Source organism: Bos indicus x Bos taurus, chromosome 13, assembly GCF_003369695.1.
Source record: "Bos indicus x Bos taurus breed Angus x Brahman F1 hybrid chromosome 13, Bos_hybrid_MaternalHap_v2.0, whole genome shotgun sequence".
In the NCBI taxonomy this organism is placed as follows: domain Eukaryota; kingdom Metazoa; phylum Chordata; class Mammalia; order Artiodactyla; family Bovidae; genus Bos; species Bos indicus x Bos taurus.
Window position 1 is genome coordinate 40,005,549 of NC_040088.1, and position 23,487 is coordinate 40,029,035.

At 41.5% G+C, this 23,487-nt stretch overlaps 1 protein-coding gene across 3 annotated transcripts; it reads right to left on the reverse strand.

Moving 5' to 3' along the window:
- Window positions 1–7,533: 7,533 nt before the first annotated feature.
- LOC113903414 (prostaglandin F synthase 1-like) lies at window positions 7,534–23,002 on the reverse strand. Of its 3 annotated transcripts, XM_027559506.1 has the most exons (11): window positions 22,834–23,002; window positions 21,919–21,979; window positions 20,821–20,951; window positions 17,124–17,291; window positions 16,719–16,835; window positions 15,387–15,464; window positions 14,856–14,978; window positions 13,948–14,057; window positions 12,907–13,072; window positions 10,567–10,649; window positions 7,534–7,848 (listed from the first exon to the last, which is right to left on the reverse strand). In XM_027559506.1, exons 3-11 carry the CDS (start codon window positions 20,902–20,904, stop codon window positions 7,806–7,808), a joined length of 972 nt encoding a protein of 323 aa, XP_027415307.1. In that variant the 5' UTR covers window positions 20,905–20,951; window positions 21,919–21,979; window positions 22,834–23,002; the 3' UTR covers window positions 7,534–7,805. The 3 variants fall into 3 exon arrangements, with proteins under 3 accessions (XP_027415307.1, XP_027415308.1, XP_027415309.1); XM_027559507.1 differs by lacking the exon at window positions 21,919–21,979; XM_027559508.1 differs by lacking the exons at window positions 21,919–21,979; window positions 22,834–23,002 and adding an exon at window positions 21,400–21,427.
- Window positions 23,003–23,487: the final 485 nt, after the last annotated feature.

The window sequence follows — 23,487 nt, forward strand, 5'->3', positions numbered from 1 at the left end:
TTTGAAGCAGCCCATTGTTCCATATCCACTTCTATCTGTTGCTTCTTGACCTGCATACAGGTTTCTCAGGAGGCTGGTAAGATGGTCTGGTATTACCATCTCTTTAAGAATTTTCCACAGTTTGTTGTGATCCACACACCCAAAGGCTTTAGCATAGTCAGTGAGGAGGAGTGGATATTTTTCTGGAATTCTCTTGCTTTTTCTATGATCCCATGGATGCTGGCAATTTGATCTCTGGGCCTCTGCCTTTTCTAAATCTAACTTGTACACTTGGAAGTCTTTGGCTCACATACTGTTGAAGTCTAGCTTGAAGGATTTTGAGCATTAATTTGCTAGCATGTGAAAAGAGTACAATTTGCAGTAGTTTGAACATTCTTTGCAATTGCCCTTCTTTGGGATTGAAATGAAAACTGACATTTTCTACAGTTTTCCAAATTTGCTGGTAAATTGAGGGCAACACATTAACGGCATCATCTTTTAGGATTTAAAATAGTTCAGCTTGAAATCCATCATCTCCACGACCTTTGTTCATAATAATGCTTCCTAAGGCCCACCATTCAGGTATGACCTAAATCAAATCCCTTATGATTATACAGTGGAAGTGAGAAATAGATTTAAGGGCCTAGATCTGATAGATAGAGTGCCTGATGAACTATGGACTGAGGTTCGTGACATTGTACAGGAGACAGGGATCAAGACCATCCCCATGGAAAAGAAAAGCAAAAAAGCAAAATGGCTGTCTGGGGAGGCCTTACAAAAAGCTGTGAAAAGAAGAGAAGCAAAAAGCAAAGGAGAAAAGGAAAGATATAAGCATGTGAATGCAGAGTTCCAAAGAATAGCAAGAAGAGATAAGAAAGCCTTCCTCAGTGATCAACGCAAAGAAATAGAGGAAAACAACAGAATGGGAAAGACTAGAGATCTCTTCAAGAAAATTAGAGGTACCAAGGGAACACTTCATGCAAAGATGGGCTCGATAAAGGACAGAAATGGCATGGACCTAAGAGAAGCAGAAGATATTAAGAAGAGGTGGCAAGAATACACAGAAGAATTGTACAAAAAGATCTTCATGACCCAGATAATCATGATGGTGTGATTACTCATCTAGAGCCAGACATCCTGGAATGTGAAGTCAAGTGGGCCTTAGAAAGCATTACTATGAACAAAGCTAGTGGAGGGGATGGAATTCCAGTTGAGCTATTTCAAATCCTGAAAGATGATGCTGTGAAAGTGCTGCACTCAGTATGCCATCACATTTGGAAAACTCAGCAGTGGCCACAGGACTGGAAAGGGTCAGTTTTCATTCCAATCCCAAAGAAAGGCAATGCCAAAGAATGCTCAAACTACCGCACAATTGCACTCATCTCACACGCTAGTAAAGTAATGCTCAAAATTTTCCAAGCCAGGCTTCAGCAATACGTGAACTGTGAACTTCCAGATGTTCAAGCTGGTTTTAGAAAAGGCAGAGGAACCAGAGATCAAATTGCCAACATCCGCTGGATCATCAAAACAGCAAGAGAGTTCCAGAAAAACATCTATTTCTGCTTTATTGACTATGCCAAAGCCTTTGACTGTGTGGATCACAATAAACTGTGGAAAATTCTGAAAGAGATGGGAATACCAGACCACCTGACCTGCCTCTTGATAAATCTGTATGCAGGTCAGGAAGCAACAGTTAGAACTGGACATGGAACAACAGACTGGTTCCAAATAGGAAAAGGAGTATGTCAAGGCTGTATATTATCACCCTGCTTATTTAACTTCTATGCAGAGTACATCATGAGAAACGCTGGACTGGAAGAAACACAAGCTGGAATCAAGATTGCCGGGAGAAATATCAATAACCTCAGATGTGCAGATGACACCACTCTTATGGCAGAAAGTGAAGAGGAACTAAAAAGCCTCTTGATGAAAGTGAAAGTGGAGAGTGAAAAGTTGGCTTAAAGCTCAACATTCAGAAAACAAAGATCATGGCATCTGGTCCCATCACTTCATGGCAAATAGATGGGGAAACAGTGGAAACAATGTCAGACTTTATTTTGGGGGGCTCCAAAATCACTGCAGATGGTGACTGCAGCCATGAAATTAAAAGACGCTTACTCCTTGGAAGGAAAGTTATGACCAACCTAGATAACATATTGAAAAGCAGAGACATTACTTTGCCAACAAAGGTCTGTCTGGTCAAGGCTATGGTTTTTCCTGTGGTCATGTATGGATGTGAGAGTTGGACTGTGAAGAAGGCTGAGCACTGAAGAATTGATGCTTTTGAACTGTGGTGTTGGAGAAGACTCTTGAGAGTCCCTTGGACTGCAAGGAGATCCAACCAGTCCATTCTGAAGGAGATCAGCCCTGGGATTTCTTTGGAGGGAATGATGCTGAAGCTGAAACTCCAGTACTTTGGCCACCTCATGCGAAGAGTTGACTCATTGGAAAAGACTCTGATGCTGGGAGAGATTGGGGGCAGGAGGAGAAGGGGACGACAGAGGATGAGATGGCTGGATGGCATCACTGACTTGATGGACGTGAGTCTTAGTGAACTCCAAGAGTTTGTGATGGACAGGGAGGCCTGGCGTGCTGCAATTCATGGGGTCGCAAAGAGTCAGACACGACTGAGTGACTGAACTGAACTGAACTGAAGGCCCACTAGACTTCACACTCCAGGATGTCTGGCTGGAGGTAAGTGACCACACCATAGTGGTTATCTGGATCATTGACATTTGCGGTTAATTCTGTGTATTCTTGCCATCTGTTCTTAATCTCTTTTGCTTCTTTTAGGTCCATACTGTTTCTGTCCTTTACTGTGCCTACCTTTGCATGACATTTTCCCTTGGTATCTCTAGTTTTCTGAAGAGATCTCTAGTCTTTCTCACTCTATTGTTTCAGTCTATCTCTTTGCATTGTTCACTTATGAAGGTGTTCTTATTTCTCTTTGCTAGTCTTCAGAACTCTGCATTCAGCTGCCTATATATTTCCCTTTCTCTTTTGCCCTTTCACTTCTCTTCTTTTCTCAGGTATCTGTAAGGCTTTCTCAGACAGCCATTTTGTCTTCTTGCATTTCTTTTACTTGGGGATGGTGTCAGTCACTGCCTACTGTACAATGTTATGAACCTCCATCCACAATTCTTTAGGCACTCTGTATCAGATCTAATCTCTTGAATATATTTGTCACTTCCATTGTATAACCATTTGATTTAGGTCATACCTGAATGGCCTTCACAACAAACTGTGGAAAATTCTTCAAGAGATGGGAATACCAGACCACCTGACCTACCTCTTGATAAATCTGTATGCAGGACAACAAGCAACAGTTAGAACTGGACATGGAAAAACAGACAGGTTCCAAATTGGGAAAGGAGTACATCAAGGCTGTACATTGTCACCCTGCTTATTTAACTTATATGTAGAGTACATCATGAAAAATGCTGGGCTGGATGAAGCACAGGCTGGAATCAGGATTGCTGGGAGAAATAGCAATAACCTCAGATATGCAGATAACACAACCATTATGGCAGAAAGTGAAGAAGAACTAAAGAGCCTCTTGATGAAAGTGAAAGAGGAGAGTGAAAAAGTTGGTTTAAAGCTCAACATTCAGAAAATGAAGATCATGGCATCTGGTCCCATCATTTCATGGCAAATAGATGGGGAAACAATGGAAACAGTGAGAGACTTTATTTGGGGGGGCTCCAAAATCATTGCAGATGGTGACTGCAGCCATGAAATTAAAAGATCCTTGGAAGAAAAGCTATGACAAACCTAGATAGCATATTAAAAAGCAGAGACATTACTTTGCCAACAAAAGGCCATCTAGTCAAAGCTATTGTTTTTCCAGTAGTCATGTATGGATGTGAGAGTTGGACTATAAAGGCAGCTGAGCACTGAAGAATTGATGCTTTTGAACTGTGGTGTTGGAGAACACTCTTGAGAATCCCTTGGACTGCAAGGAGATCCAACCAGTCCATCCTAAAGGAAACCAGTCCTGAATACTCACTCATTGGAAGGACTGATTCTGAAGCTCAAAATCCAATAATTTGGCCACCTGATGCGAAGAACTGACTCACTGGGAAAAGCCCTGATGCTGTGAAAGATTGAAGGTGAGAGGAGAAGGGGACGACATAGGTTGAGATGGTTGGATGGAACCCTCAACTCGAGGGACATGAGTTTGAGTAAGCTCCAGGACTTGGTGATGGACAGGAAAGCCTGGTGTACTGCAGTCCATGGGGTCACAAAGAGTCAGACACGACAGACCAACTGAACTGAACTGACCTGAATTGCCTAGTTGCTTTCCCTAGTACAGGGAGGAACCAGAGTCCCACACATTAGCAGAAAATTGGATGAAAGATTTATTGAACATGGCCCTGCCCACCAGAGCAAGACTCAGTTTTCCCCACAGCCAGTCCCTCCCATCAAGTAGCTTGTACAAGCCTCTTATCCTCATCCATCACAGGGCAGAAAGAAGGAGCAAGAATCTCAGTGCTATGGCCTCCAGAATGAAAACCACAATCACAGAAAACTAAGCAAAATAATCAGATGGATCAAAGCCTTGTGTAACGCCAGTAACTATCAGTTCAGTTCAGTCGCTCAGTCTATAAGTCATGCCATTCACCCATGATGGACAGGTCCTGGTAGAGAGTTCTGATAAAATGTGGTTCACTGGAGAAGGGAATGGCAAACCACTTAGCATTCTTGTCTTGAGAACCGCATTAACAGTATGAAAAGGCAAAAAGATATGACACTGAAAAATGAGCACCCCAGGTTAGTAGGTGCACAACATGCTACTAAGGAAGAATAGAAATATACCAGCAGAAAGAAAGAGGATGAGCCAACACAGAACAACACCCAGTTGTGGGTGTGTCTAGTGGTAAAAGTAAAGTCTGATGCTTTAAAGAACGATATTGCATAGGAACCTGGGATGTTAGGTCCATGAATCAAGGTAAATTGAATATGGTCAAACAGGAGACGGCAAGAGTAAAGATCAACATTTTAGGAATCAGTGAACCAAAATGGGCTGGAATGGACAATTTTAATTCAGATGACCATTATATCTACTACTGTGGGCAAGAATCCCTTAGAAGAATTGGAGTAGCCCTCATTGTCAAGAGAAGAGTCTGAAATGCAGTACATGGGTGCAATCTCAAAATCAGCAGAAGGATCTCAGTTCATTTCCAAAACAAATCATTCAGCATCACAATAATCCAAGTCTATGCCCCAACTTCAAATTCCAAAGAAGCTGAAGTTGAATGGTTCTGTAAAGACCTATAAGACCTTCTAGATCCAACACCAAAAAAAATAAATAAAAGATGTCCTTTTCATCATAGAGGACTGTGAAGCAAAAGTAAGAAGTCAAGAGATAACAGAAGTAACAGGCAAGTTTGGCCTTGGAGTACAAATGAAGCAGGGCAAAGACTAAACAGAGTATTACAAAGAGAATGCTCTTGTCTTAGCAAATACCCTCTTCCAACAACACAAGACCTGGTCTTTAGGAGTTGGAAAAGGCAAGAAAACAGATTTTCCCCTACAACCTCCAGAAAAGAAGGCACATCTGCTGACACTTCAATTTTAGCCCATGGAACCAGATTTTGAATTTCTGACCTCCAGAAATATAAAATAATACATTATTTTCGTTTCCATCCCCAAAGGTTTTGGTCATTTGTTGTAGCAGCAACAGTAACTAATACAGATGTGGTTCAAGTCAGCCCCACCTCCATCCGCTGCATCATAGGTTTTCCTCTCTCTGCTGGACTGTTCCTCTGACCTCAGAGGCAGGCAGTCATCTGCCGCATCAGGGAAACTTGTCTCTTGATATCACTTTTCTCCTCAGAGACTGTGCAATTCTGTGGTCATCATTACAGCAAAGTCTTTGAAGACTGTGTATACTCTGCTTCTCACTGATCTCTTGCACCATTTCTTGAACCCATTCTCCTCATGGTTTGCCTTCACCACTCTATCAAAGCTGCACTTGACCTTGCCAAGGTTAACTGCCCAATCCAGTGGTCAGTTTCAGTCTTCCCTGATTTGTCCCCTTGTTAGCATTGGTCTCTTTTTTCTTCCAAACATCTGCTTCACATGCCTTCTAAGAACAACCCCTCCTTCCTCACTCACCAATCCTTCTCAGCCTCTTTTGCAGGTTCCTCCATATTTTTTTTTAATCACCTTCTTAATGCTGGGTTCTCATGAAGCTTAACTTCCCTATCTATACCACTCACTGTATAACATCTTTGATTATCGAGTCTCGTGGCTTTAAGAGGCAACTAAAATTAACAAACCACAAGTTAAATATTTTATCTAAACCTTTTCTCTGGTAGAATTCTATGTCCAACTGTATGCATGCATCTTCACTTGGGTACCTAAAGGCATCTCAAAGATACATGTCTATAATTGAACTCCTAATCTTCCCACAAAAGTGTGCTCCCCCACATCGTCTCCATCTGAGAAAATGGCATCTCCATCTCCTGTCCCTTAGCCACAAACACCTGGAGTCAACTTTGATTCCCCTTTTCCTTTAACTGTATGTCCAACATGTTAGACAGTCTAAGTCATGCTGCCCTTAAAATAAATCCCTGTTCTAACAACTCTGACCATATTTACTGCTCCTTCTGTGGTCCAAGCCAACATCATCTCTCACCTAAATTCCTGTAGAGTCCTAAATGAGGGCTCTTCTTTCTCTTTTCTTCTCAACACAACAACCAGGTTATGTTATGTAACAACTCATGTCTGTTCCTGTAACTACTCTGCTCAAAACACAAAATATCATTCTCCATTTCTCTCACAGTAAAGTCCTTTTACATGCCTATGTGACACAGATCCACTGGCCCCACTGGCTCTCTGGTCAACTCCTGTCTTCTTTCCTCACTAAACTCCACTCACATCAGCTGACTTGCTGGCCCTTAAATGTTATGTGAACACTCTTCCTTCCTGAATTTAGTGTTTTGTGTTCCAGAGAAATGAAGGGAGCCACAATCTCTCTTTCAAGGCTGCTTCTTGTACAATTGAAAAGCTGTGTGGGATGTAGGGCAGTTGGTGTTTCTGCCTAACAGATGTACAGAAATGCAAAAGACTGTGCAGAATTTTCTCAACAGGCACTTACCCATTTCTAACAGCTAAATTCTCCTGATTTCATTTACTGTCTCCTCCTCCACTAGACTATAAACTCAAGAATTTCTCATTTTAAAAGAAAAATAATTTCTCATTTTAATTAACATTTATTATAAAACAATGTATTACTAAAGAACGTTCAGTAAAGTTTTTCTGAATGAGAGTAAATGGCAACTAATGAAATACTGGGAGAACATACAAGAACTCATCAAAATGCTAAGCATGGGCAGACAATTGAGAAATTAAATAAATGAGTAACGTGTGCTGCTTTACAATAAAAATATAATACTGGATTTTTAAAATCATATTTTTAGCTTACCAAGATAATTATGCTAAGTTAAAAAATAAATATACAATCTGTAGATTGAAGATTATTTGTCTTTTATATAAACACACATACACAATTGCATAGGATTCATAAAGAAAATGCACCAAAGTTAAGTATTAGTAAGTGGTTTAATCGTAGCTCATTTTTATTTCCTGTCCTTTCCCTTCTGTTTTCCAATGTTTCTGCAATTTGTGTGTTTTTTCAAATATCAGAAAGAAAGAGTATTCTTACTTTGAAGTCTTTATTGTTTCATAAACTGTTTTTCTTTTTTTAAGGAAAGGCAAGCTTTCAAATATTCAGACACTTCATTTAAGCACATCCACCAAGTACAAAAATCCTCTTCCCTAGAAGCAAGAAATTCTTGAAGATCCAGAAGGAGGACTAAGAGTCAATATTCTTCAGAAAATGGAAACTCAGGGTGACCAACACCCCTGAAAGAGAAGGAAGCGGATTAATTTATTAAATCTGTCATATTGTCAGAGAAAGCATTACTCTGTGGAGGCAGTCAGGATGGGCTAAAACTCTAAATCTACAAACACATCCCTCCTCTCCCCACCCTCCCCGACAAGCACACGCAGGTGTCTGCTCCATGTACACACAGAAGCTGCATGTCCAGTCCCAATATTCACATGTAATATTCACTCCACAGTGATACGTAGTTTGACTCAGGTTACAATTTCCAAGAGGGCACAAGACCTGGGTCTAGCTATGGAGATCATTTCAGACACAAGTGGAACTTCTGTCCCTAGATGATAAGAAGGGTAGCAGTGAACAAATTAGCTCCTCTTTTCCACAAATCCATTACTAAGCTGATATTGAGCACCCCCAAAACAGAGTGTCCCCATTTAGGAACTTCTCATCTATTGGAGAGATACCTTGTGCACCTGAATAATCATAGAGCACAGAGTGGGATTATTATTTTCTTAATTTATACTGTACTGTATTAAAACACTGGTTATTCAGCAAGTAGTATTACTGCTGTTTTCCTTTTTTTCCATGTTTCTACTTTTCTCTCTGAAAATGTCATTTTCCGTTCACTTCATTAAAAAGTGAATTCTGAATGATTCCAAGTGCCAGGAGCTGTGCTGTTGACCCAAGCCCACAAAGATGTGTGAGTCTAGGCATTCACAGCCTAATGAAAGAGAATATACATTTATACTTAAAAGTCTTTAAGTATAGAAATGCAACTATCCACCTTTTTTTCAATTATCATGTCTTTAATCAGAACATAATAGTGGTTCAGCTGGTTAAGAATATGCCTGCAATGTGGGAGACCTGGACCGATCCCTGGGTTGGGAAGATCCCCTGGAGAAGGGAAAGGCTACCCACTCGAGTATTCTGGCCCGGAAAATTCCATGGATTGTATAGTCAATGGGGTCCCAAAGAGTCGAACATGACTGATCGACTTCCACACTTATCAGAATCATGATATAGCTTTACAAACAATAGGGAGAGCTTTGGGATCTTTCATTTGAAGCATAATCTTTGTTAACCAATAATTTGTATTCCCTTCTCTCTAAACTTCCTTCCAAATTTCTCTTCTGTCTCTTCAGTCCCAATATTCTCCTGTAGTAATTAAGCAGCCGGAATCATGTTAGTGACTAGGTCAAAGTCAGGGAGGTGGGGGCTCCCCAGGGGATGGACTTCTAAAGTGTGCTTAGTTGCTCAGTCACGTCTGACTGTTTATGACGCCATGGACTATAACCCACCAGGTTCCTCTGTCCATGGGTATTTTCAGGCAAGAATACTGGATTGGGCTGCCATGCCCTCCTCCAGGGGATCTTCTCACACAGGAATTGAACCCAGGTCTCCTGCACTGCAGGCGGATTCTTTACCATCTGAGCCACCAAGGACTTCTGATGGACAAAAGCTAAACTGGGGTGAGTCTTTACTCAAGAAACCAGAGACCCAGATGATCCTATCTGGGTGTGTCCTGCTAAAGACACAGAGTCACTCACTGGAGGGTCAGTTAAGCTCATGATCTACTGGTAATTCAACTTTGTGAGATAACAAGGATGAGGACATGGGAGTCATAATAGGGAAAAAAGATCGACGAAGAGATTAATTTGAAAGAAATGATGGTATCTTGGAAAAGAAATGCCCACTAATGATAATATCCACCAGACACTTAGGGGCAGGCCCATGTGACTTCACAGCACTGTTGCACATTGACCTTCATGAGACCCTCCTCAATAAAAATGTCAACAATACATTTTATAATTGTGTTCACAGGATTTACATGAATGCCGGCTTCCCAGGTGGCTCAGTGGTAAAGGATACACTTGCCAGGCAGGAGACATGGGTTCGATCCCTTGATCCCCAAGGTTCCCTGGAGAAGGAAATGGCAACCCACTCCAGTATTCCTTCCTGGGGAATCCCATGGATTGAGGAGCCTGTTGGGATTCATTCCACAAGGCCCCAAGATTTGGGCATGAATAAGCAACTAAACAGAACAAAACAAGAAAGTAATCTTTGATGGATTCGTTAATACATCAGTCAGTTCAGTTCAGTCCAGTCGCTCAGTTATGTCCGACTCTTTGGGACCCCATGAATCGCAGCACACCAGGCCTCCCTGTCCATCACCAATGCCTGGAGTTTACTCAAACTCATGTCCATCGAGTCAGTGATGCCATCCAGCCATCTCATCCTCTGTCATCCCCATCCCCTCCTGCCCCCAATCCCTCCCAGCATCAGGGTCTTTTCCAATAAGTCAACTCTTCACATAATACATAGTTATTATTAATATAATCATGTTCCCCTGATGTAAAAAGAGATAAAGATTAAACATGTTCACAGGTCGCTGAAACAATTGTTGGCTGCAGCACCATGCCCTTTGTGTTCCCTGGGTGCTCGGCACTGAGAGGAGGTGCACCAGGCACAGGGAATAGGGGCACAAAGTGGTGAATTCACCACGATGCCAACTCTGGGGATTTTACTGATGAGTTGTCCTGGGCCCATCACTGCTGTTGGTCAAAGATGGAACCCTGGAGGAAATCTCTGGTATGAGGTCTGCAGAAAGTCCCCGGTTACTCCTAAGCAGGAAATCAGCACTGTCTTTCTAGAATTATCCTTTTGAAAAGCTTAGTTCCCCTGCTGACCCGCCTGCTAGAGAAAACAGTGTCTGGGTGAAACATCTGCGAGTCACTTACGGGTGAAAATCACAATATCTTATATTTCTGTTGAGGCCATCGACTGCTTTCATGTCTTCTGGAGTCAGTTCAAAGTCAAACACCTGGAAGGAAGGGACAATCACATTACCCCTCCCTCAAGGAGCCAGTCTCCCCCTGGGGACTGGAGGATTTTCCAGCTGGATGGAGTCAAGAAGAAGGAGCAGGGAAGCCATGTCTGTCCTCAGCTTTCAGGAGAACCAGCATGGGAACCTCTGCTGAGTTCTCACCTCTCCTTCCCATACCTTCTCCTTCTCTGTCCACCTCACAAACATTACAGCGCATCAGTCCCTTATCTTTCTAAGTGAATCACTTCAGCCAGAAAGCAAACTAAAATCATTCTTTTCCAATCACACTGCCTTCAGGTACTCCTAACTCGATAACTGCAATTGAGCATTAGACTGATTAACTCTTCCCAACATCCTGTAAGGGTGACAGCGATCAGCTAAAGTAGTGCAGGGAGGAGGCTCCCCCTTTAAAGCCTGTTCAGGAATCTAATATCAAAATTACTCATTGTCTATGAATAAATCTAACAAAAACTTTATGTAAATGTCTTAGTGGAGAAAGTTATGAAGTGTTTTAACATTAAAGAACACCTAAGTAATTAAAACTTCACTTCATAATCATGAAATGAAAAGCTCAATTTTGTAAAGAAATTCATTTTCTCCAAAGTGATCTAGTGTTTCAATGCAACATGACCCAAAGACTTGAGCATGTATTCTCTCCTGGAAGTTGGTAAAGTGATACTAAATTTTAAATAAAAGAACAGCTAATCAAAAGCAGCCAATACAGCTTTAAAAAATAAAAAATTACCATTATGAAAAGCAAGACTTATTTTCCACTTTAATAACATGGTGCAGAAAACTGAATAGTTAAATAGAAAAGAGATAACAGAAATGTATTTATGGACACTTGATATATGACTGAGTTGACAATGAAAATCTGTGAGGAAATATGAAACCTTAGATTTACATTTAAATATACTTAAACATGTGTGCATCCATTTTCATATTATCTTAGATAAACAGTTCCAGCTAGATTACAGAACCAAATTTAAATGGAAACACAGAAACAAATGATGAGGAGACAATTTCCGTTCCCCTCACTTGGCCTGACCTGTAACCTGCATTGGACAGTGATATTTCCCAGAAGAGATGACCCAGATCTGAGCCCAGACAGGAAGAGGACTATTTCCCTAATAACTGACTTGGGATAATAGCACTGTGCTGAGATGAAGACCAGATTAGTTGTCCCAGTCTAGTCAAATATTCATAAAAACTATACAGAGAAGGGTGGAGGCTCCTCTGACAAGAGCCTCGTCCGCCTGCTAAAGCAGAACTGCCCAGCTGCTTCGCATTGAACTGCAAAAGCACAGGATAGCCCAGCCCAGAGGACGGCAACTTAGCTGAGTGCAGGTTGATTGTCAAACCACAGAATCCAAAAGACGCATAAATCATCTCTGCATTAAATCCTGAAACTGGGGAGTTTCCATACAATTATGGCTAAAGGTACAATAATGATCTTCTACACAGAAAACAAAGTATAGACAACCTAGCAAAAATGGACAAAGTCTTGAAGAGGACTTCACAAAGACAGAAACTCAAGATTAAATGTATGAAGATGAAATCTTATTAGTATTCAGGGAAAGGCAAAATAAAAATACAATGGTTTGGAAGTTAACGATCACTGCCATAGATTTTCTGTCCTCATATTCACATGATGATGCTGTTAAAAATGAATCCTTTGAGGGGTGATTATGTCATGATGATGGAGCCCTCATGAAAGAGATTTAAACAACATAATATTCACATAAGAGAACTGGGGGAGTTCTTTGCCCCCTCCACCATGTTAAGATACAAGGAGTAACCTGTGACTTGGAGGAGCAGCTTCGCCTGACCACACAGCCATTCTGATCTCAGATCTCCAGCTTCTACTGTGAGAAACAAATTCCAGTTTTTTTCTCAGCCACTTAACCTATGGTGTTTTATTACAGCAGTTCAAACAGTATTGAAAAAATCACATAATGCAATTGCATAATTGAGAATGAAGAAAATAAGATGTCATTTTGCACAAAGTGACAGAATACATTGCAAATGTAATGCTCAAGCTAAAATCTCCATTTTCTGTCCAACCGTAACCCTCTCCAGCCATAATGCCTCTCCTGTTGCCACAGCAGGAGGAGAAAACTACCAGGCATTCACACACAGGGAAAGATCAGGTAACTCGTTTTGGCCCAAAGATAGTCTGAGAGCTGGACAAAGCATGACCCTCGTGAAGGATGCTCCCTAGGAGCCCTCTGCCCACAGCCCCACTCATCATCACCTGCATGTTCTCTTTGATCCACTTCTTGTTGTTACCCTTGGCCAGAACCACAACCCCACGTTGTATCTGGTAGCGAAGGGCAACCAGAGCTGCCGTTTTCTTGTGCTTCTGGGCAATGGCAGAGAGAACTGGGTCCTCCAAGAGAACGGGGTGGTTTGGGTTCACCCTGGAAGGAAATTCAGAAATGCTGAGGAGCCGAGACTAAATACTCAATTTCTGAATATTTTCCCAAACAGAACAAGAGGTTCACTCTAGACCAGGGCTTCCCAAAGTATAGTTCATTGACCAGCATCATCACTATCAACTAAGATCTTGTAAGAAATACAAATTCCATGGCAGAGCTGAAAACAAACTGAATCAGAACCTCAACTGTGTCACCTCCTATTCTGTTTACAAAGCTCTGCAGGTGATTCGGAGGCATTATTGAGTTGAGACCATGACTGCCAAACTCGTGGATCTTTTTCCTTTAATTTTCAGGGGTGTTTTTTCTTATATAATCAAGGGCATGAATAGAGAAGCAGAAGGAAAGACCAAGAATTGTTTGTAAATTTCACTTTTTCTAAGGTATTGATAAAAATTGAGAGGTCTCAAAATAAGAGACATTTATTTCATCATTATTCTACTATAGATGCTTATAAAAATGGTTCAAATTGAATTTTTTTTCTATCATGATAGAAACCTAGGAGTTAAATACTATTATCTCAACTTTAGACATAAGGTAAGTGAACCTTGGAACACCTATTTTTAAAAATGTGCACATTAGTTAATAAGTAAATCATGACATAAGCTTGTGTCTCTGGTCTCAACCAGGAGATTATATATAGATTTTAATGTAGACATTTGTTATTCATGAGTCGACAAGCTAATATAATCTAGAAAAATTGGTAGGGTGATGGGAAGATAAAAGAGAAGAATTCATTCCATTACTCCTCTCTCTCCCCTCTGCCTATGAGAGTTATCTGAGTATTGTATGATTTAAACTATCTCATCAAAAATTGAATTTTACATAAACTCCCTGTTGCTTTCATTAGAGTTCAATACCATCCTTTTACTCTTTGGGATCCCAGAGCACTATAGGCAACAAGAACAATATCATGTGACTTGCAGAAATCCAACAGTTTCCTCTGGTTGAGATAAGGGTGACATTCCACCTGTAGAAAACCAATAGAGAAGAGTGTCACGTATTATGGAAATGTAATATTAAATGACAAAGAAAGGCAAAAAGTTTAAAAAATGATAAAGGAAATACTATAACATTAAATGTAATTTGGAAATATTAATATCAACAGAGAGAAATAGAGAAAAGTTTGTTTATACACTTAATTTATGATGGACATAGATGGGAGAACCAGTCTGAGATTGACTAACCAAAAGATGGGCTCTACATTTGAGTAGATATTCAAGAGTAAAATTCATACAGTGTTAGCATCACAATGAGCCTTTAACTCCACCCTCTAACCTGAATGATTTTCATCATCTCCAACACAGTTTTCTCAACTGTGCTCCCTGTTAAAGACTTATAAACACTGTGACACCAAGACTAAGGATTCAGCCATCAGAACCCCACACAAACCCTTAACACCCATCTCAGCTGATTTGCCTCTTTATCAATTTATTTCCCATTCCACATTTTCATGGTTTTCCTTCCTGTACAAAGTTCACTCCAGGGCACTTTCACCCTGTGACTTGGCCATCCTTTCATCTCGGGGAAATACCTCCTTCCTCAACTTCTGCGTTCTACCGGGAAGATCTCTGCACTTTTCCGCCCAGATTTACAGACAGAGATACCATTTTGGATTTTATACACACCATGCAGACAGGAACTCAGCTGTTTAGAATCTCCTGTCCACAATGGTCAGGTGAACAGGAGGGGAGGACAGACAGACATCAGGCCCCAGGGCAAGAAGGAGGTTCTGGAGAGCAGGAGAGGGAGAAGCTGAGCTGCTCACCTGGTTGCAGACAGGCTTGTACTTGAGCCCCGGCTTGTTCAGGATCTTCTCCAGCTGCTTGTGGTTGAAGTTGGACACCCCGATGGATTTGGCCAGCCCTGCGTCCTTGCACTTCTCCAGGGCCTGGGAGGGAGGGGTGGTGAACAATTACATGGAATGATAGAGCAAGAATAAATGCTGAAAAACATCAGTAATCACTGTCATCCATCAAGAATTGCATTGATTATCAAGAAGGAAAGAGAGGAAGAAGACATGATATAAAAAGAAATATTGTTTGCTCCTTGAACCCTGGAGAAGACATATCATATGGAAGGAAAGAGATGCCTGTCTGCACTGTCCCATATTCTCCTCCTCCATTCCTCTCTGTAAACATTACAGCAATGGCTTCCTCCCCACAAACCCAGCATCCCAGCCCTTAGATTCATGAACTGCTGAGTCTGATGGTCCACGGCACATTCTCACAGGTGGAAAAAATGAAGGAAGTTCCCACTCTCCTGGCTCCTCCCCAGTCTCTCTACTCCTCATACTCACCTCCCATGTGAGACAGAAATCCACTGAGTCAGCTATCAGTTTTCCATTTTCATCTTTTGGATATAATTCCTCCCCTGGCTAGAATAGAAGCAGTCATTTTAGAGATGTCACAAAATAATTTCTCCACATTTAGCAAGGCTGCCTGGCACCAGGGATTAAACCTCCATGAGGTAAGTTTAAAATTTTCCAGATACTAGAAAATATTTGCAAAATGATTTGTGTATATAGCCAATGTCTTTAGGAGAGAGACTTATTCTAATCTCTTATATTTAATATATGTTGTAATAAGTACAATTTTTCTAGGTCCTAAAAGGGACTTCCTGTGACTTCTGTGAATTTTGTCTGTTCTTGTACTTGCCTGCTTCCAAATGCCTCTATGAGATGGGAATGGCAGTAAGTTACATGACTTTATTTCCAGAATAAAATTTGCTATCTTGACCTGGTCTAGATAATCAGACTCTCTTTTCCCTCTGAGAATCAGGTGCCCTAGGACAGGCACATGAACCAGCAGAGATCTCATTAGGTTGATATGGAATGTGGAAGACCCAGACATGTTCTCATATGTTCATGACCATGAGCCTTGAGCTGCCCCAAGGTCAAATTTCCCACCAATGGAAAATGTTCAGTAAAAATAAAGTAAACCATGAGTAGTGCCCTTATAAGGAATAAGAAAAGGAGACACATCTATAGAGTACTGCCACCATCATTTCTGTCTGTGGCTGGAACTTGCCATCTGTGTAGACCACTAAGCTATTTTGCATTGGATGGTTTGAGTTGATTTCTGTGACTTGAAATCAAGTGTTCTAAGTAAACCTTTATTAATGGATAAGTGCAGTCTACAAACCTCATCTGAAGACCAGGGACAGTGCAGGAAAGTTATCCCAAGTCCCTGTATAGGTACAAGGATCAGATGCACTCAGAAGGAGCACCACCAAATATGCTCAACTTGAAAGGGTGAAAGACAAGAGAAACTCATCATGTTCAATGTAAGGCAGTGTCATGCTCACCACGGCTGCACCAAACTCTTGGTTCATGAAATCCCCAGACACTCAGGAGTCATAACAAGGACTGTGTGCAGAACTCACCTAGTTCTATTTCCTCAAGTTTTTCTGGCAGAGAGTCTCAGATTATTAACTCCTTTCTCTGGAAGGTATGTAAGGGATTCAAAGAAACTCAGTAAAAAGATGATCACAAATGATTATTTGGAGGATTCTACTCTAGTGTAATCATCCCTTCAACCTACTAAGAAAAATCTTAATTTAACCATCCATGCGAGTTGATGCACATTCTAACACAAGATGTAACACTGATGTGATCACACGAATTTCTAACCTTCAGAGCCAGCGGATAATGCATAATATAGAGATCGACATAGTCCAGTTGAAGACTTTTCAGTGACTTTTCCAAGGCTGGTCGGACCAACTCTGGTCGAAAGGATGTGCACCAAAGCTGCAGAGGTTAAAGAATAAAAGTTGTATTAAGAATACTTTAGGTAACTTATTTGGCTTTACTGCAAGGCTTGTCTGATATTACTTCCCCAACCAAGGATCAAATCAGGGCACATGGCATTAAAGTATCAAGTCTTAAGCATTGAACCACCAGGGAACTCTAATACTTTAGGAATTTACCAATAAGCATAGTTCACCAAGCAACTCTTCACAAAAGGATCCTATTATATAATTGTCACCTGGGCACAATCACTTGCACACATGTGCACACACACAACACACACAGTACCTTTGAAGTGCAGAATATGTCTTCTCTCTTCACAGTGCCATCTGCCATCTTGCTTCGAATGGCCTGACCTATCTGCTCTTCATTTTGGTAAGCATGAGCACAGTCAATATGGCGGAACCCAACCTCTATAGCAAATGGGGTGAATTCCAGAGCATCCCTCTTAGCAACCTACATAAGCAACAAAGGGAGAAGTTGGATATCCACATGATTAAGAGATTGCTATGCAAAAGCTTTCATCTTCCCAACATCAACTTTTCTTTGTGCCTTTGGTTAGTTCTGTATGTGTGGTGATGAAGGCTTGAAGATTTCCCTGAATATTCCTGGTGAGTGATTTAGTGGACACCCAGGAACCATTCATCTTGAAGTGATCATGGTTGATTATGGGCATCAGAGACCTCAAGACCACCTGCAGGTTCACTGATTCGCTGGTAGAACCGAAAGGACTCAGGATAACATTGCAGTCAGGATAGGATTTATACTGTGAGATCTTTGAAGATAATTCAATAAAGGTGTAAAGTGCCTGGTAAAAGCATCAAGAAACAAGGTAATTGCTTCTAAGACCTCTGTCTACCAGTGAGGCCACAAAGAATACACCACATAAAAACTGTATGCAATCAAGGTGTACAAAGAGATGTTCTCATATAAGTCGCTGTTTTTGTTCATTCACTCAGTCCTGTTCAATTCTTTCTGACCCCATGGACTGCAGCACTCCAGGTTTCCCCATATTTCATTATCTCCTGCAGTTTGCTCAAACTCATGTCTGTTGTATCAATGATGCCACCCAGCTATCTCACCCTCTGTTGCCTCCTTCTTCTCGTGCCTTCAGTCTTTTCCAGAATCAGGGTCTTTTCCAATAAGTTGGCTCTTTGTATTGTGTGGCCAAAGTATTGGAGCTTCAGCTTCAGCATCAGTCCTTCCAAGGAATACTCAGGGTTGATTTCCTTTAGGACTGACTGGTTTGATCTCCTTGCTGTCCAAGGCATTCTCAAGACTTCTCAAACACCACAGTTCAAAAGCATCAATTCTTCCGTGCATAGCCTTTTATGGTCCAACTCTCACATCCATACATAACGAATGGAAAAACCATGGCTTTGACTATGTGGACCTTTGTCCACAAGCCAATGTCTCTGCTTAAGACGATGTCTAGGTTTCTCGTAGCTTTTCTTCTGAGGAGCAATTATCTTTTAATTTCCTGGCTACAGTCACCGTCTACAATGATTTGAAGTCCAAGAAAATAAAGTCTGCCACTGTTCCCATTTCTCCCCCATTTATTTGCCATAAAGCGATGGGACTGAATGACATGATCTTAGGATTTGAATGTTCAATTTTAAGTCAGCTTTTCACTCCCTCTTTCACCTTCATCAAGAGATTCTCTAGCTCCTCTTCCTTTCTGCCATTAGGGTGGTGTCATCTCCATTCTGAAGTTATTGATCTTTCTCCCGGTTTGAGCTTCATTCAAGCTTGAACTTCAATCAGTTACCATTTCCCATGATTATTCTTACCAATGTAAGTATCCACTCTTAATGAATTACCAAAATCAACCTAGGTAACAGTTCCATCACCTCACACACCTAATTTTTTTGGGTGTTTGTAATATTGTCACCCTGCTTATTTAACTTACACACAGAGGACATCATGAGAAATGCTGGGCTGGAAAAAGCACAAGCTGAAATCAAGATTGCCGGGAGAAATATCAATAACCTCAGATATGCAGATGACACCACCCTTATGGCAGAAAGTAAAGAGGAACTAAAAAGCCTCTTGATGAAAGTTAAAGAGGAGAGTGAAAAAGTTGGCTTAAAGCTCAACATTCAGAAAATGGAGATCATGGCATCTGGTCCTATCACTTCATGGGAAATAGATGGGGAAACAGTGGAAACAGTGTCAGACTTTATTTTTTGGGGCTCCAAAATCACTGCAGATGGTGATTGCAGCCATGAAATTAAAAGACACTTACTCCTTGGAAGGAAAGTTATGACCAACCTAGATAGCATATTCAAAAGCAGAGACATTACTTTGCCAACAAAGGTCCATCTAGTCAAGGCTATGGTTTTTCCTGTGGTCATGTATGGATGTGAGAGTTGGACTGTGAAGAAAGCTGAGCACTGAAAAATTGATGCTTTTGAACTGCGGTGTTGGAGAAGACTCCTGAGAGTCCCTTGGACTGCAAGGAGATCCAACCAGTCCATTCTAAAGGAGATCAGCCCTGGGATTTCTTTGGAAGGAATGATGCTAAAGCTGAAACTCCAGTACTTTGGCCACCTCATGCAAAGAGTTGACTCATTGGGAAAGACTCTGATGCTGGGAGGGATTGGGGGCAGCAGGAGAAGGGGACGATGGAGGATGAGATGGCTGGATGGCATCACCAACTCTATGGATGTGAGTTTCAGTGAACTCCGGGAGTTGGTGATGGACAGGGAGGCCTGGCATGCTGCGATTCATGGGGTTGCAAAGAGTCGGACACGACTGAGCAACTGAACTGAACTGAAGAAGACATAAGATCTAGTCTACAAAATTAAAGATTTATCCCATCATTTTTAACTATAGTCACAGTGCTTTACATCAGGTCTCCATGATTATTCATCTTATAATTGATGGTCTGTACCCTTGACCAACAACTTACCATTTTTCCCAGGCTTGACACCAGCTTCTGGTCACCACACCTCTATTCTCTGCTTCTATGAGTTCTACTTTTTAAGATTCTAGCTACAAGGAGATTATACAGTATTTGTCTTTCTATTTCTGGCTTGTTTCACTTGCTTTAATATTCTCACCATCCATCTGTGCAGTTGCAAATAGCAGGATTAATGTCATTTTAATGCTGAATAATATTCCATTTCTTTTTATATGATTCAGAATCTTTCCCATTTCAAAGTGTTAAAGTGTTAGTCATTCAGTCATGTCCAACTCTTTGTGACCACATGGACTGTCGCCCATCAGGCTCCTCTGTCCACGGGATTCTCTGCAAGAATACTGGGGTGGGTTGCCATTTCCTTTTCCAGGGGATCTTCCTGACCCAGGGATCGAACTCAGATCCCCCACATTGCAGGCAGATTCTTTAACATTTGAACTACCCGGGGAAGCCCAAGAAAACATTACAAAACCTGGCCTGTAAGGTAGTAACTTTTACCCTCAAATGACAGTATATTTTCTCTGAGAATGAATTTCCAAGCAGAAACAAAAATATGAGGCAAAACACAGCTGGAGTGTTTCTTGCCTGCCATCTAGAAGGCACCCCACAGTATCAAAGAAATTCATTCCCATTATTTTTCATTCAACTCATCTACAGCACCTCCCACCTCAAATACTTCTCTGTGTCATGGCTTTTTGGAAGGAGGAAAGAGTTCTGGAATTAATTAAATATACAGATAAACCTCACCATTGCAATCACCTTCAAAGCAAAGCAGCTGACACTATTCTTGACAGCTGAGTCTCACCTCTTCTGCCAATCTGGGAAAGAGATAGAAACTGGAAGGAAACCCAGAGTCATCTGCAGGTGAGCACAGCTTGAGACCATGATGCAGAGTAAAGGCTGAATGCTTTCTCCTCTTTCAGAGGAAATGGTTCTAGCCTGGTTGGTGGAACCACATGACCCTCCCAGAGTCACACAGGAGCTCAGTGCTTGACAACCCAAGTCCCTTCTGCTTGTGTCACATCCACTACTATTTATATCTCAACCCACAACCAGTACTGTTACCTCTTGAGGTGCATAGGTTCCAAATCCCAGGACAGGAATGAAGTGGCCATCATTAAGCTTCACCTTCTGGCCTTTGGGATCCATTGTCTGTTGCTCCTCTGAGTAAGCAGACTGGGATTTTTTTCTTCTCCCTTCAAATGTTATAAATAACAAGAACATCACACCCTAGCTGCACTGTCCAGTGTTAGCAGAGACACTGTAGGAGAAGCATGATTAAACTAGTACCCATGGAGTCAGAGATGATTGAACACAGTTAACTTGTTTGATTCTTTTTATCAACATAACCTCACATATTATACAATGATGAGATTGGGTGAGCAATTATTGACTATTTGTTAGACTAGAAACTTCCAACAAAAATCTTTTTTAATTTTCTATTATGAAGCCCAATCTCAATCAAACATCAATTGAAAAAACTACCTTACAGTAAACACACACACATACACACAAATCACACAATCTGAAAGTGTTTAATAGCATTTTTCAAAATGTTACCCCTTAATAAAGAATCAAAACTTCAAGTGAAAATAAATTTCCCCTTTTACATTTCCCGCAGCAAAATTATTATGCTTTACAGACCTGACTGGTGAAACCCTGAACAGAAAATGGAAATGAGACATTTTGGCAAAGTGCTTATTGGAAGTTAATTATTAATAGCCTTAGGATACCATGTACAGTGTTCAAAGAGACTTTGAGTGTTGATCCCTTGTAGCTAGTTATATAACTTTTAGGGTACTCTCATAATGTCACTGATACATATTTTACATAATTTACTAACTGCTCCACATCATTCATAAATGAAAAACCTATAAACAAATTAAAATGCAACAAATCTGGAAAGAGTAACAGAAAATATGATGCACTGATGCGTAAGAACGTTGTGAAGACAAAATTTAACATGTACAATGATGTTGGCAAAATGGTGAGGTGGGAGGACTGAACTCTCCCATGGAAAGACAAGAAAAGAAAGAGAAATCACCTGAAAACTTCATAGGAGTCTGGAAAACAGTCAAACACAGATCGACAGCAACAAAGTGAACAGCCAATTAGGAAAAATCAAGAACAGAGTGGAAGGAAATTTCATCGTGTATTACTCACCTGTACCCTCCTCCTGCCTGGGGCAGTGCAACCTTGATGAGCTCCCAGTTGCTCCCTTAATCTAGAGTGATAACAGAAAACCTTATGTGCGGTATTCCAACCTACTTGGGGGCTGTCTGGGGACTAGTGTCTGTTCCACTTAACTCTAAGCTTAAACTGAAGAGCTCCTGGAATGCCTATTGCAGCTGCAGGGGAACTATATATATATATATGTTTGTGTGTATATATACATACATACGGAGCCAAGGACAAAGGTATAAGGGTGGAGACATAGACTAGACCATGTATTAAAAGGCCCTGAATAGAATGGGGGTGTGGCTTTGGGGGACATAGTGCATTCAAAAACAGTCATAAATTCACCAGAATCAGATGGCCAGTCTCGGCCAGGTAAGATGCTGACTCAGAAATGAACTAAGCCACCCATAGCTTTCCTGTTGGGCTGATCCCAGGACTAGGACCATGACGAGCCAACTAGTAAAAGTCATGACAAGGAACAAATCTACCAAGAGTGAGATTTTCCCTGTTCTTTCAAGTACCAAACTGAATGCACACACACAGAAACACACAGAGGAACACACATACAGAAACACAAACACACAGAGGAACACACATACAGGAATATACACACACACAGGAACACACACACACAGGAACACACACACACAAAGGGACACACATATAGGAACACATACACACACAGGAACACACACACATCTGGACAGGGCAGGGCGGCCATCACAGAGGGCCCCAAGGAGCAGGGGCTGGGGCTCTGACGGTGTGTCAGTGCTGCACCACATGCACAGCTGCCCGCACCAGGGGCTGCTCCTGCACACCTTCCTCTGGCTCCTCCACCCGCTAGGGCAAAGGTGCAGTGCAGGGGATGGGGGTGCACACTTACAGGGGGTGCACACTTACAAGGAGTGGAACCAGTCTGGACCCAACCCTCAGAGTTCTGCTCCAGCGTCTTGGAACTCGCCTGGCCCAGTAGGGTGGAGACAGCCACCGAGCACAGAAGCCTTTGCTCACACTGGGCTCTGGCTCTAGCCTGCCCTTCTCCTTCCCATCAAGGTGACAGTTGCCAGCACGCCCTGGGAAGGGGTGACCTCTGACCAGCTCAGCTCCAGCTCTGCCCCAAAGCCTTGTGCACACAGACTGCACAGGGACGGGTCCACACAAGGGCAGCCCCACAAAACCAGGACAGGTAACTTTTTCACATAACTTAATAGAAAAGGAGGAAGCTAAGCAAAATGAGAAGAGAGAGGAATTTGTGTCAAATGAAACAATTAAAAGAAAACTTGAAAGGATCAGATATTGAGGTAGAGATTAATAATTTACAAAAATAATTTACCAGAATACAGAATCATAAGAAAAATGCTACATTAACTAGGGAATAGAACATACTAACATTCACAGTGTAGGGGTTCCAGAAGCAGAAGAGATGGAGAAGAGAGCCGAAAATGTAGGTGTTATGAAATTGTGGCCAAAAATTTCCTTTAACCTGGGACTTTCCTGGTGATCCAGTGGTGAGGACTCTGTGTTTCCACTGCAGGGGCATGGTTCTGAACCTGG

What these genes read in the sequence shown, in the direction of transcription:
- LOC113903414 (XM_027559507.1), bottom strand. Translation starts at nt 20,904, where the DNA reads ATGGATCCCAAAGGCCAGAAGGTGAAGCTTAATGATGGCCACTTCATT. An exon ending in ACATATTCTGCACTTCAAAG is followed by an intron (nt 16,836 to 17,123) that starts GTACTGTGTGTG and finishes TAACCTCTGCAG; the next exon opens with CTTTGGTGCACATCCTTTCG. An exon ending in GGATCAAAGAGAACATGCAG is followed by an intron (nt 10,650 to 12,906) that starts GTGATGATGAGT and finishes CCTTCCTTCCAG; the next exon opens with GTGTTTGACTTTGAACTGAC.